Source organism: Saccopteryx leptura, chromosome 2 (genome assembly GCF_036850995.1).
Source record: "Saccopteryx leptura isolate mSacLep1 chromosome 2, mSacLep1_pri_phased_curated, whole genome shotgun sequence".
In the NCBI taxonomy this organism is placed as follows: domain Eukaryota; kingdom Metazoa; phylum Chordata; class Mammalia; order Chiroptera; family Emballonuridae; genus Saccopteryx; species Saccopteryx leptura.
In genome coordinates this window covers 197,978,405-197,994,307 of record NC_089504.1, presented here as the reverse complement: position 1 = coordinate 197,994,307, position 15,903 = coordinate 197,978,405, and the positions used below count along the sequence as shown (strand labels likewise).

General features: G+C 37.1%; 1 protein-coding gene across 1 annotated transcript; it reads right to left on the bottom strand.

Moving 5' to 3' along the window:
- Positions 1-14,750: 14,750 nt before the first annotated feature.
- Positions 14,751-15,440, bottom strand: RAP2B (RAP2B, member of RAS oncogene family). Its single transcript, XM_066369908.1, has one exon. It carries the CDS (start codon positions 15,438-15,440, stop codon positions 14,889-14,891), a length of 552 nt encoding a protein of 183 aa, XP_066226005.1. The 3' UTR covers positions 14,751-14,888.
- Positions 15,441-15,903: the final 463 nt, after the last annotated feature.

Sequence of the window (15,903 nt, the reverse complement as noted above, 5' to 3'; positions counted from 1 at the left end):
TATAGTAATCTCTTTTCCTCCTAAAGTCCAATTACACTGTATCTATGACTGTTTTATGGCAAATGGCACCTTTTATTATTGTCAGCCTGTTGCACATGGCAATATTTATAACAGGTTTTCCTTCCTGGATGCTGTAGAACAGTGATTCTAAAACCTTACCATCTATAAAAGCATCTGGAACACGCCTTAAGCCCCGCTCTCAGAGTTTCTGATACAGTAGGTCTGAGGAGATAGCAGTTTTTAAAGGTTGCTACTGGTGCTGGGATCTCGTTTTGAGAACCAACTGCCACAGAGCAAACTCCACTGAGCACATGAATGACTGCTTGTGGAGCTAACAGAAAAGTTTATAGTGTTTGCTAAGAGTAAGGAATTAAATTAGAAAAATTATAAGATTTTCTTAAATGTTAACAAAAATCTGCAACAAGGATAGAGTAGATACATTTATAGGGGGTCCTCAAATTATGACACAGTTCCATTCCTACGACAGTGATGTAACCCGAATTTTGGAGTAAGTCAAAACACACACAAGCCTAAGTCATTTACCTATCTTAACACAGTTGTAAAATCATAATTTAGAATATAAAAACACAACTAAGCCACAGAAAAAGGAAAAGGACATAAATATACTGTACTAGACACAGTACTGTAGTAACAGAAAAAATGAGTGTAAAAAAAATTAACTTTATTCCTGTGGTTGGCTTGCACACTGGAAGGGACATTGCAAGGTGGGGGAGAGTGCCCTATTGGGAGGAGGAAGCTGGAGAGGCAGGAGAACCTGCAGAAGGTGCTGGAGATACTGGGTCAGGTGAATCAGGATTGCCTAAGGAACATGCAGGAGACACTGGAAATGATTCTACCTGCACTACAGGTATAGGTATATGCAACCTATTTTTAGAAATAGCAGTATTTACTACTAATAATCTTTGATAGGCACAAGATAACTTATCCTTTTACTAGTCTTTTTCTAAATGGCATCTCTCTTCCTATAAAGAAACTTCTTAATCTTAAGGCTAATAAGTTGAATTCTTTAAAAAATACTATAATATAAACATTCAATTTGTTTCTGCTAATTTATATTTCTCTAGATTCTCAGATTTCTATAGGTTTCTTGAACAGTTTAAATTCTTGCTTAGAAAGTAATTCTAAGTCAGTTCTGTTTATTCAAATACCTCTTTCAGGCCAGACAGACTTGAGTTTCAGCAAATAGGCTGAAAAGACACAGGTGAGAAGTCAAGTCATAGATCAGAAACAATCTAGGCAACTTGACTGGGGTGAACACTGCTAAGTTTACTACTAAGTTTAATGAAAGTCTGAAATTCCAAAAAATAGAATTACAGGTGTTCAAATTAAACAAATGAAGACATTTAAGGAACAAATGTCTAAAGAGAAAAATCTAGTATATGATAATACAAATTCAAATTGTTGGTTATTTGTACTGTAAAATAATCTATCTCCTTTGTAATGACTAAAAGTTGTGTCCATTAAATAGTAAATTTCTTAATTATATCTTAAATATGATTTAATTTTGTTTGTTTTTCTTTTCAAATCATACCTACTACATGAACTCAGGCATACCTGCACAGCAGGCCACAGATTTATAAGACAATATACTAATTTCCCCAAATTTCTGGACCTCTATTGACTTTGCTTCTGATAACTTATAATAGCATTGTCATTGTAAGATGTAAATTTTCAGGATGATGAATAAAGAACAGGCCACAGATTTTCATTGTATAATCTTTGTCTGCAATTATGCAGAATTTTGAAATATTTCAACTTTTCTGGTAATTGTGACCTATTTAGAGTTGCAAACTGACTTCCTTTCCCTTTGTGACTAATTGTTCATTCATTCATTCAACTAATAGTGTTGAATCATGACAGACTCTCATTTAGGCACTGGGGATAAAAGGGTGGGTCCTTGCCCTTATAGACATAGCTCCTGGTGGAGGAAATCAATAATAAGATTCAATGAATAAATAAATTAAACATATTGAAGGCACAGATGGTATTCCTGACACAGTGCTTATTTGGTTTTCAATATTTAATTAACTACATGAATGCTTGCTCCATAGTTTGCAAATGGTTATGTCCTTAAAATAATGGTAACTAGCTGAAATATATATTTGAACTCATCATCTTACAATCTAGTATTCTAGTCAAATAGGCTAACAAATTTTCTGATGTTTGTAAGACTCTGATTCAAGATCTGTAATGTTAAGAAACTTTATTCATGCATATACTACATATCATGAATTTAAATGCTCATTTTAATATGTTTTTCTGATTCAAAAACATAGTAAAATATTATGGCTGAATCCTAAGTAAATCCTTCTTCTATGACTTAGTAATCCTCCTTGTTCTCACTCTGCAGAATCTACAAACACAGCATCACTCCCCACCTTCCTCCACCTTCTATTCCTGGAAACCACACACTCAGTCTAAGGAAAGAAGAACGTTAATTAGAGTTCCATTGCATACATTACCATGGCATGAAGCAGGAAGTTATATAAAAGAGTAAATTATGGTCGCTATGGGAACCTTTGGGCAAAAGCTTTAACTCTATTCAGGTCAACTATATTTTACAGAATAATGCCAAGAGAAGAATACTCTGAATGTTCAATTGTTTTAAAAAACAAATTTACAGAAATTTCATTTTTATTCTAAAATGTCCATAAAAAATAGCCAAGAAAATACCTGCTTTACAAACTTGAACAAGGATATGCAATTTCAGTAGCACTGATATTCACAGTAATCCTAAAATTCATTCACTTTCTCTACTGTATTGATTATTTTTAATAAAATGTTCTACTGCTAGACAACACAAATTGGTATTTTGATACTAAAAATGTAAAAACCAGTTTCTTTTTAAGTTCTGATATGTAATACTTTAAATTCCATTTAGAATTGGCAGAAAATAAAATCTTTTCATATTATCTGGCAAATGAAAGTCTGTGTTTTCAATAGTCAAAGTAGGCCAGCCACTTTGAAGATAACTTTGAAGAAAAAGAAGATAATTTACAAGGTCAGGAAATTTTTTAACATGGAAAATTGGTGATTCTTACTGTATGGTACTATGTTATCACACTGATAATTTTTATCATATTTTTTTAAAAACTGCATATTCAAATGACTATACAAAAAATACTTTCTAGGAGGCCACTTTATAGTTTATTTATTTCTGATGTGTTATCTATTCTATACATTATCCAAAATTGCTAAGACCAAAATATCACTGTAGATAGTCCTACTATGCGTGCATTTGTGATGCTTCCCTATAGGCTAGTACAAATCAATTATTTGCTTATAATTAGGAAGGTAAATGTTTTGCCAGAATTACCACTACCATGATAAATCCAAACAACTACTGTATGATATTTTGGTAATTCATATGCATGCTTTTTCTTTTCTACTTATAAAGTGCTACTTTTCTAAATAAAATGTTCAAATGAAAAATTGTTAGTAATTTGGCTACTAAAAGTAACCTAGAGAAAGTTCATGACAGTGCTTTAAAAAATAATTTCTACTTATTTTCAAATAAATCAACTGGTAATTAATCAAAGAAAAGGGTGAATTTCATTTAACACTAAAATTGCTACATTGAAAATCATTTCTAAGCTATAAAAGGCAAATGCACATAATGACATTACAAAACATCCTACACAATTTATTTGTTTATATTTATGAACACATATTTTCTTGGCTACTGGCTACAGTGATTCATAACTGAATATTTTCTTGTTACAGACTTTTTAATTAGAAAGAAAACATAACATTCCCCAAAGCCAATAAAACTAGAGGTAAGAAAAAAAAATGTTGCAAAACAGTACTGATGATTATAAAGAGGAAAACAGTATAAGAAAAACAGGAAATTGAGATATACCAAATCTGTTTTCTCTATCTTGTGATCACATTACCAATTACATCTGATTTTTTCATGTTTAATTTAATACAAAGATGCTAAACAATACAATATTTTTACAAACACCTTCCATTCTAGATGGTTTCTAAATTTGAGAAGCAAGTTTCATCCAATCACTCGGCCACTTTCACCAAACAGTACCTTTTATTGTATAGAACTATTTTATTCACTGCCTACCTTTTTTATAGAGGTTCTTCTAACTGGTTAGAACCTTTCAATGGGCGTAGAGATTATTCTTGCTCGGTTACTAAACTGTTACATCTACCTTCAAGTAATGTTCAATTTCCAAATGGGTACCCTGTTAATGTAGAATTATACTTGTCCCACCAGGTAGGGTGTCTGGTTGCTCAAAGTTTTTAGGGGTATACTGCAAAAATATTAAAGTGTCTATTTCATTTAAATGTAAGGACAAAAACAACCATGTCTGGTTCAGAGCAAATTAAAGATCCATGGTCATTAAGTTAATTCCACATTAATAAACCTGCAGACAGGATACACAATGCTGTTTGTTATTTCAGGGTTGGCAGCCGCAGCGAAAGCGCTAGCGCGAGAGACTGCCAGGTTCCAGAAACTCTTCAGTGTAAGGCAATCCTCACCGCCTCTGCTGCCCCCTTCCTGACACCTGGGCTCAGGGGTTAGGCAGAGGTAGGTGTGTGTATTAAGCCACAAGAGTCTACCCTGGACACAAACAGTCATTTATCCTGAAGGCAGCTGAGAAAAAGGAAGAAAATGACAGAGGGAGGGAGGAATTGTTGAAAGTTAAAATAAAGAGGGGTGGGATGTGTAAACCACATTCTTTCTATCTCAAAGTAAGGAGTCCGGATGTGGAACAGGGCTCCGGATTCACTCAAAAGGTGAAGTGGGGAAAACAGTAAAGCTGAAAAACCTTCAAGATGTCTCCCAGTGGAGGATTAAAGGACCCAACAAAACTGCAACATTGTTGCTCTTGACCTCCCTTTCAGGATTCCTCCTATTCTTTTAGGTCTCCATTAGCATGCCCTGAGGTACTCGCCAACCATCCAGGTTCATCATCTCAACCACTGTCTCCTTTTGAATCCTATTCTTTCTCCTTCCTTCCAGCTAACTTAAACTCCCAATCAGTCTCAATCCCTGAATATTGTGTTTGTCTCTGAGGTGTGAATTTAATGAGCTAATCAAAGTGATATTGTCCCAAGTAAAATAGAGAACGTGGATATTTGAAAAGGAAAGCATTCATTGCAATGCTCTGGAGTAAGGAAGGTCTTAACTTACTCCAGGTTCAACCTTCTCTCCTCTGGTGTCTGCCTCCTTCCATCTGTCTTTCCATGGTCAAGTTCAGAGTAGGGCTTCTCACCAGGGACTATTATGTCCCCCAGGGAATTATTTATCAATGTCTGCATTTTTTATGATCACTACTAAGGTGGGAGGGTGCTACTGGTGATATCTATCTAGTGGGTAGAGGCCAGATACTATTAAACCTTCTAGAACAGACAGGAGAGCCCTTCTCACAAAAAGAATTATCAAGCTCATACTGTGGCTGAGAAACTCTGAGTTAAGAGTCAAATTTACTATAGTAGCATTAAGACCCTATTGTATAGGCTTGGTCACCTTTTAGACGGTAGGAGCCCTAAGCCTCAGTAGACTCTGAGTCATAATGAATCAAGAATTCAAACTCAAGGAAATCCTCTAGTTTGGAGGACCATAGGTGTGGGGCTGAGGAACACGTCCACCAGCCTGCAGATGGTTCCCTTCTCAGCTCCCTCAGTCTCCTGCCTTAGCAACAAAAGTACCATGGCCTCCAGTTGAACACTACCAAAGTGATTACAGAATATATTTTATTGCTATCCTACCATTTATGCTGCCCCACAGACAAAATAAAAACCTCAATGACAAAAATGTAGGAAAATGGTTTTGCTTTTTGGATTAGGTTTTTGTTTATTGTTTGCTCTGACTTTCAAGATGGGTGATTTCTCATATTTTGACCTTAGCACAAAATGAGTGAGGAATAAGAGATGGTCTGGAATTATGTTTAGGTTGTTCTAGGTATATTAAATGAATATTCATACCACTGAATTTGTTTTTTTTAAAGTATCCTTTATCAGTTTAAAAATGAAATGCAAAGGATATGCCCAAATTCACCAGTAATGTTTAGTGAGCAATCTTCTATCTAGTTGGATGTTTCAGTCTGTATCTCAAACTCTGAAAAAATATTTCTCTCTTTACACTATTACATGGAAAACACATTTATATAGCCATTAATTAAGCAGTTCTTGGAATTTTTAATCAAATAATATGAATTACACGTGTGACAGAGTAAAACCTTTGCATAAATCAATGTGGATGAGAAAGAAAAGTTACCAGTATGACAAACTAGAGCTAAATAGCCAGACTTGGAGGAAAGAATTCTGCACTAAGCCTTTCTCTACTTGGTGATGAATGTTGAAATCAAACTTAGTAATACACTTTTAATTCATTTACCAACTTACATGTTAAATTAAAAACTATCTAAAATATATTTTAAAATATATTTTATTGAAATATACATTCTTAAAGAATTATGCTAGAATAGATCTCTATAGAGGCTTTTTACTTGAAGATGATTCAATATTAGCCTTTAAAAGAGAATACTTTTAAAATAGTAAATTAATTTTAACATGTATATTTAATAACATTAAAATACTGAATTCATGACTAAAACCAGATTTTGATATTTTTATAAATGATCAGATCACATATATAAAATATTAAGACCTTTACTGAAGCTATAAAAGTATAATAAATTTGCATCTCATAAATGGTCCTGTATTAATCAGATTTTTAAAAAAATAAATAAGTACTTTCAGATGAACTATCTCTGTAATTCTGTAACTTTCAACATTTAAAAAGCATGCTGTTAAATTCTGAGAATCTGTATCAGTCAATAAAAATTGTTTTGCAAACTGTAGGTTAATAATCATAATTCCTGTGAATTTATAGTTTTATAATAACTACAATTATTGTTATCTCTTACAGTTTGTAGCCCTATGTTTCTTTTCTCTGAGCTGGTAGCCGTTTTCCACCCATTAAGCAAGCACTAAAGGCATGAGAATATGCTTTTGTATAAAATAACTATAAGCTTAGCAAACCTAAGACACCTTAACTATTTGGCACATTCATTTTCAAAGCATACCCTACCCTGAATCTTTTTTACATGAAGAACCCTGTAACAGTATATGCCAACAACTGCTTCTTTCTTTAAGGACATAACGTGACATGACTTTTTCTTTTTTGTTTAGTCATTAAAAAAAAAAAGTGACTAAGTTTCATGTCTTTTCCTCCATTTCACCCCTTTCACATGAAAATATGAAAGCAAACTGATTTTCTATTTCTAAATGTTCAATTTTAGCTAATCTCAAAAGAGAAGTTGTAAATGATGTACAAAATTAAAGAGTTCTACATAAATTCAAACACCTATTAGTTACTTGAATCTCATGGGATCCATTTTTACTTGTAATATCTACAGATCTTTCAAAGATTATTTCCATTTTCAACAAACTTACCTACTTGATTGCTTGCCAGCCAGATGGTATGTGTAACTGATGGTATGTGTAGCTCTGCTTTTCCACACACTGCACTCCTATTAGTTAACATGTACTATTCTCACAGCCTATGGTGATAAAAGCACCAAGTTGTTGCTTTTTTGCCTGATTTCCTCCCATTTAAGCATTATTCTTTACACCAGTGATCCCCAACCCCCGGGCCATGGATCAGTACCGGTCCGTGGGCCATTTGGTACCAATCCGCAGAGAAAGAATAAATAACTTACATTATTTCCGTTTTATTTATATTTAAGTCTGAACGATGTTTTATTTTTTAAAAATGACCAGATTCCCTCTGTTACATCTGTCTAAGACTCACTCTTGACACTTGTCTCGGTCACATGATACATTTATCCGTCCCACCCTAAAGGCGGGTCCGTGAAAATATTTTCTGACATTAAACGGGTCCATGGCCCAAAAAAGGTTGGAGACCACTGCTTTACACCACAGTACATGTCCAGTAAATGCTTGTTGAATAATGAATGAATCTATTTCAGCTTTGTTTACCAGTTTCCACTGCAACCATATTAACAATGAAGGAACAATCTCAGGCCCTTTTGGGGTACCTGTATTCTCAATGCATCAATGATCTATCCTTTTCCTATTTAAAAAATATTTTTGCTACATCTGCACAATTACCACAAATAAATCAACCATACATTTTGAAACTGCTGATAAACTTAGCCCCACATAATTCTGCTAGATAATTCCTTTGAAAAAAAGCGAGATTAGTTAACTGGACAAAAAAAGCACATACTTTTTACTCTGCTAATCTAAGAAAAATATCTCCTCTAAAATTTCTGTTTAATATCAGAGGAAGAATAGAGATAGCTGCCCTGTCCAATGTTCAAAACAGATCAACACTCACAGTTTCAAAAGATTAAGATTCACTCACACAAAAACACAAGATGTATGGCAGTTTTGTTATGCTTTGCCCAGGATGCAGAACTGTAGAACTTCATTACACTGAATAGCTTCATTCCTGAAAAGTCTGGGTAAGAAACTGGATGTAATACACCATGGCATACTATTCAGCTAGAAGAAATGATGACATCGGATCACTTACAGCAGAATGGTGGAATCTTGATAACATTATGCGAGTGAAATAAGTGAATCAGAAAAAAACAAGAACTGCAGGATTCCATACATTGGTGGGACATAAAAATGAGACTAAGAGACATGGACAGGAGTGGGGTGGTTACGGGGGGGGGGGGGGGTTGAACAGGCGGGGGAGGGGGAGGGGTACAAAGAAAACTGGATAGAGGGTGACAGAGGACTATCTCTCTTTGGGTGATGGGTATGCAACAGAACTAAATGACAAGATAACCTGGAAATGTTTTCTTTGAATATATGTACCCTGATTTATTGATGTCACCCCATTAAAATAAAAATTTATTTATAAAAAAAATAATAATAATAATAGACACTACAGTATAAATTATCATAGCCCTTCAGGCTTTGCTGAGTAATTAAGGCTCTGCAAAAGAGGTTAGAAATGTGATCATTCTTTAATTATTTATTGGCAGCTACTATATTCTTAGACACTGAATAAATGTAAAACTCATTGAAGAATAATTTTTTTTAAAGAACTTAAGAATGATGACAGGTGATAATATATTTACGAAATCTCATTAAGCTATTGATAAAAGTTTTTAAAAGTATGCATGCATTTCCCAAGAATATTTAAAGAAATTATATACTATCGTACTTTTAAGTTTATAAGGAACAAATTTTAAATTCATTAGGTTTAAATATGCTCCCTTGTATGATTTAAAATTTGCTGTGCAACTGTTCACAGTGGCCAAGACATGGAAACAACCAAAAAGCCCTTCAATAGAAGACTGGATAAAGAAGATGTGGCACATATACACTATGGAATACTACTCAGCCATAAGAAACGATGACATCAGATCATTTACAGCAAAATGGTGGGATCTTGATAACATTATAAGGAGTGAAATAAGTAAATCAGAAAAAAACAAGAACTACATGATTCCATACATTGGTGGAACATAAAAATGAGACTAAGAGACATGGACAAGAGTGTGGTGGTTACCAGGGGTGGGGGGAGGGAGGACAGGGGGAGAGTTAGGGGGAGGGGGAGGGGCACAGAGAACTAGATAGAGGGTGGCGAAGGACAATCTGACTTTGGGCGAGGGGTATGCAACATAATTTAATGACAAAATAACCTAGACATGTTTTCTTTGAATATATGTACCCTGATTTATTAATGTCATCCCATTACCATTAATAAAAATTTATTTAAAAAAAAAAAAAAATTTGCTGTGCAAAATAAGTTTTTTTAAAAAACCTAAAATAAATGTACTCCCAATAAAGAAAAAAACAAACTGGATGTACATGTTTATACACACACACACACATATAGACACACACGTGCTTACCATGACCTGAATATTTAAATACTCAGATATAATTGTTTTTTGAATCCTTAGTGGGAAGTGTAACAAGTTTAAATTCTTGCCTTTTAATCTCAGAGACGGCAAATACATACTTAAAAGTACAGGGGTCCTTGGGTTACGACACAGTTCTGTTCCTACAACAGTGATGTAACCCGAAGTTTGGTGTAAGTTGGAACACAACCTAGCCTAAGTCACTTATCTACCCTAACACAGTTGTAAAATTATAATCTAGAACATAAAAACAAAACTAAGCCACAGAAAAAAAGGACATAAATATACTATACTGTACACTGTACACGCTGCACTTTGAACAGTCCAAAATGGTGTAGGTAAGCATACTGGGGGAGGCCAACTCCCTTACTCATAGTCCCTGTTACTGTGTATTTTTCCACCATATGCAACCAAGTATGATGCTAAAGGTGTAAGCTGAAACTCACGTCTCAATTTTTTAAGTTTTTATGGGAGTGAGCATCATAAACTCGAAATGTTGTATGTAAAAATTTGGGAGGAGAAAATGTTGATTCTGAGTCTGTAGGCCATGCCCTATTCTAGTCATTTTCTCATTTTGATCAATTTTAGAATTAACACTGAAAGTCACTACCAAAATGCAAAACTGGTCACTCTGACTGCTAAGTGTTTATCTCATTTCACATTCAACAATTTAACAGGCTTAGTGTCAATGGTATATGTCCTCTTCAGCTATAGATTTTCAATCAAGATATTCTATACTCTGTGGTGGGCAGCCCTGTAATGTATGACATGGGTCAGGTCAATGTCCATAAATAACTAGGTTGCTGTCCATATAGTACACATTTTGAGCTTGGACTAGATCATTGGCTCTGCAAGCATAGTCGCTGGAATTTCACCATCACCTGTAAACTTTCCAGAAATGAAAATTATAAGGTCATATCCAAACATTCTGAATAAGAAACTAGTACCTGTTTTAACCTCCAGGTAATTTTGATATGTGGTCAATTTGAGAACCTTTGGACTAGATGATCCCTAAAGCCTTTTCAAACTATCAAAATCCTACTGCTATTAGATCAAGTACATCTTCTAGAACTAGCACTATGTTCAATTCAAAGCATTCAAGTATTTTTAGTAGTCTGAGTAAAATATAATCAAGAATATACCATATTCTACTAGTAGTATTTGAAAATTTGACATTTTTCAAAAAGACAAAGTTCTTTTAGCAAGCTTTTCCCAATTAAATAGACACTGTGACAAATATTTGGTATCAATTTTAACTAAGAGTTGTGATCTCCAAATTAAAATCTTTGTTTCCTTCAAATTCCAGCTGTTGTGAAAAATATTCTTGTATGGCAGATAAGGGGTAGGCATTTTGCATATATTTCTCAAGACCAGCTGCCACATACAGTATTCTCTAACTTTCCCATTCCACCTGTAAGAAATATTGGATATTTAAAAGGGGTACAGTCACATGCTGGTGAAACATTTATAAAACTATGTGAACAATTCATATAGATGAGGCATTTTAGGATTCGCAAAACAAGAAAGGTTAACTAAACAGGAAGCATATAGCCTCACATATGTTTAAAGAATTCTAACCCCAGATAGACCTTTACCTAAAATATGGTTCAATAAAGTCTATTTCAACAGTTAACAGCATGGAAATTGCTTTACCTAAAAGCCATAACTCACAAACATAAAAATGTTAGACTTAGGATGATACCTTCAATTTTCTGAGGCTATTACAAAAGAAGTACAGAAATAATCCTTTGACATAACATCAAGTTTAAGTTTACTTCTGCTCCCTAAGATAAAGGTTCCTTTCCCAGCCAGTATCTGTTTTGACAGGTGACTTGCCTTATAGCATACTCCTCCCTACTACCCTCTCTTCCTCCCTCTTTCCTTCACTTTAACACTCAAGTCAGTCCAACTTTTTCAAGAAAACAAATGCTCTTATCTCTTCACACCATAATATGAAGAGGTTCTTACTACATATAAGAAAAAGAAACTGATTTATTCTTAAAAACAATGAACCTCATTTCTCTAAATTTTGTCAAGAACATAGTAGAGAAGGCTACCCAACTCAGAACTATGATTTTCCTGCTCCAGGAACACACACAAAATTGCTTTGAGTATCCAAAAAGCATTTATTTTACAGTGCTCAGTTAAAGCATATTAAATTCTTCTGCCCTGCCATCTTAGATCTATTAAGAATTTAGTTATTATGCAAGTGACTAAATCCTGTGCAGAGATGATTAATGCACCAGCAACCTATTTCATTTCCAATTTTCCATTGTCAAGCATTCCCTGTCAGGAGTATATACATTTCTTAAGTTACATTTCTTGGCACCAGTATAGGTCAAAAGGCTTCCAAAAAAGCAAAACCAAAGAAAACCATTAAAAAAAAAAGAAGTCAACAAATGCCTTTTAAAAAATATCCTTCATAATACTTGATATGTCTTCAGAATTTTCAACATTTTATATCTATGAAGCAACTAAACTTACTTAATGTAAGAAGGACTCTTTGCAAAGGCATACATTTGAATAGTTTCCCTTAATTCCTCAGTGTATTTAGGATATATATAGTACCTTCTGAGTTTGATACTAAAGTGAGATCAAGAGAGACAATAAAAGGCCATAGGACCACCACAGGCAAAATTCTCTATTCCTCCTCTACCCTGAAATACTGAGATGTCTCCTGGGCAAAGGACAAAACATTTTAAGGCAAGCTATGTTAATACAGCGTTAAATAAAATCTGTAGTTTCTTTTGGGTTTCTCAGCAGAATCAATACCTTTGTCAAAAGATCCTTGAGAAGACTTCATCTACACTCTTGATATATATAGCATAAACATTTTATTCTACATAACTCATATCAGTAAAGTGACCCTTGAGAAAAATAAAACAGAAAATGAAAAGCTCACACTGCCTCCTATTGTTAGAAAGAAAATTTCACAAGGTCAAAATGGTCCATACAATCTGGAATGAGTGCAAGGGGTTTGTCTTAGTTTTTTTCTATTTTTCTTCTTTCTAAATTCAATGATCTATTTCCAAATCAAAACCTCAAGAGTTGAAATACTGTCTACAATCCATACAAATTACTGCAGAAACCACTACTAGATAGGGCTTCAGAATGGAAGTAATCTTTCCTAAACATACTTGTGACTTGGTATTTGACCTAATTTAAACAAAACAAATTAAAAGTGTTCCCCTGCCTGATCGGATAGATGGTGACTTTCCCATATCTATGGCAGTATTGGCAGCTGGTTTCCCCTTCCTCATCTACTGTGAGGTAAACTGCTGCATGTCCACAGAAAAGATTCAATATCCTGCTCATCTTGTAGTCAGATGGTATGGCCATACTTCAGGGCTTCCTAGACCATAATATTTCCCATATTTAAGAAGTTGGGAGTAATGTCACTCAACCTGCCACTGAGATACTTCTGTTTTCAAAATCTGACCAACAACTCTTGGGGACATTATGCACCACCTGCTCAGTCCACCTCAGCCATGATACTGTACTAATTAACTCACTGAATATGAAACACAGAAACACAAACAATAGTTTGGGATTTGTTTCTTTAAAAATGAAGTTTGTATTAAAAATCAAAATGAAGAGACGATTAAACGCATGTCTGGAATTAAAAATTACAATTGGTTAGAATTCTCTTGGTACATCACAACAGTAAAATTTTGCTCTTTGCTTGTGGATGAATAGTCTATTAACAGATAACCAAAAACTATTTAAAAATAATATAAAAGGGGACCTAAATACCTGAACATTTGAACAAAATGAAGGGGGAAAAAAATCACAAGACATGAAAATTACATTTTATAGGCTGGAAAAAATAAAGAAATTCACCAAACAACAGGCCTTATTGTCCTGGCTCCTTTGGGAAGATTACTGAAAGGAAACTGGGAAGTGTTTTGGGGAATGGCAGATTGTGGGGTAGGGTAGGAAGTTCACAGGTTGGCACCGGCTGGAACAGCTGAGTTTTGAAGGCACTCTGCAGACACAGGGGTGCTGGGGGCCCTGAATCACATTTGTGAAGTCTTTGTACTGTATTTTAAAGAGCTAGTCATCAAAATCTGTTACTGCCAACCAATAAGAACAAAAAGCTAAAACTTAAAAACAAAAACAAAAAACAAAACACCACACACACAATAGTACACACAAAAATGTGCAGATCTGTAACATATTTTTCACAGCTGGTAAAAAAAAAATACTACCATTATCCCCTAGCCTCCCCTTAGATACAGTAGGTAAACAAAATAGATTTTTTTTTTCCCCTCACAAATATCAGCAGACACTCTCTGGCACCCCACACTGTATTGGCATCAGTGTTAACAGTCCCAGTTCAGATGTGCAATACTTCAGATTGGATACACTGTAACAAGAATCCAACTTTGCATAGACATCCTCAGAATCGTAATCAGTCAGGGGGTTGCCCTTCCAAGCTGGCAGAAAAGGAACCCGACCATAATTCCCAGCTATTTCTGGAAAAACAAGGAAAAAACAAAAGTTTCTTCCTCTCCTCCTGCTCCTTCATTTGGTTCTCCTGGACATCCTTCCGTGTGTTTAAAACTTGAAACTTTAAAAACGGTGTTGACAAAACAAATTAACCCCCCCCCCCCCCCGTTCCACCTTCTCTCCCTGAACTCTTCCTCCCCACCCCATTTTTTCCAGGCTGAAACTTTCGCTTGCTAGGTGTCAAGCCTCCAATACAGCGCCCTGAACGGTTACTTAAAGGGGGAAATATGCGTCAACCAAAATCAATGAGAAACGTACATGTTGCAAAGAGCCACATTTCCACCTGGTCTCAGATGGTCGGGATCGGACACCCCTTTGGACGCGGGGAGGAGGCAAGGGACGTCGGCTTCAGAAACCAGCGGGCTCCCGGGACAACCCGGCGAATGCAAAGTCGCCTCCAATCTCAAAGCAATTAGAGAAATCACATTTAGACAGTTGGGTGCTTTTGGCTTTTGTGCGCAGAGCGTGGCCGACTCTGCGGCTGCGGGCGCCTCAGAGGATTACGCAGGCCGAGCAGCAGCCCTCGTCGCCGTTGGGCTGTGCCGCGTAGTTCATCTGCCGCACGATCTCGGCGAACAGCTCGTCCACCGAGGCTTTGTTTTTGGCCGACGTCTCCATGAAGGGGCAGCTCCACTCCTCCGCCAGGGCCTTGCCCTCGCCGTAGGAAACCTCGCGCTCGCCCTCCAGGTCCACCTTGTTCCCCACCAGGATCATGGGCACGCGCTCGTACCGCTTCACGCGGATGATCTGGTCCCGCATGGGCTTGATGTCCTGGAAGCTCTGCTGGTTGACGAGACTGTAGACGAGGATGAAGCCCTGGCCGTTCTTGATGTACAAGTCCCGCATGGACGCGAACTGCTCCGTGCCCGCCGTGTCCAGGATCTCCAGCACCGACGGCGACGAGTCCACCTCGATCTCCTTTCGGTAGAAGTCCTCGATGGTGGGGTCGTACTTCTCGATGAAGGAGCCGGTCACGAACTGCACGGTAAGCGCGGACTTGCCCACACCTCCCGAGCCCAGAACCACCACTTTGTACTCTCTCATGGCTCCGTTGGCGCTCTCGCCGCTCCTACCGCGGCCCCGTCGGGGCTGCGCGCCCGAGAAAAGCTGGGCTTGGTGGCTGGACTTGTCCCCTTCCTCAGCTCCGCAGGAAAATCCTAGGAGAGGGCAGGCATAGGGCGCAAGGCGCAGGAATCACCAGACAGGGGCCGGGCTGGCGGGCCGCAGCTCGTCCCTGGAGCGCGGGGTCGGGGCCCCGCAGCAGCCCGCGGTGGTGGTGGCGGCGGCGGTGGCGGAGGCGGTGGCGGAGGCGGCGGGAACCTTGGCGGCGGAGCAGGAGGACAATGCAGGCAGCCTGTGCGAGGCAACCGCTGCAGCTCCTCGCCGCGGCAGCCTGGGAGGGCGGGGACGTGGTGGCGGCTTGCTGCGGAGGTGGCTGCTAATTGCGCGCCGAGCGGGGATGCGCGTGGCATGAGTCCCCGCAGAGTGTGCGCCCACCGTCGCAGCC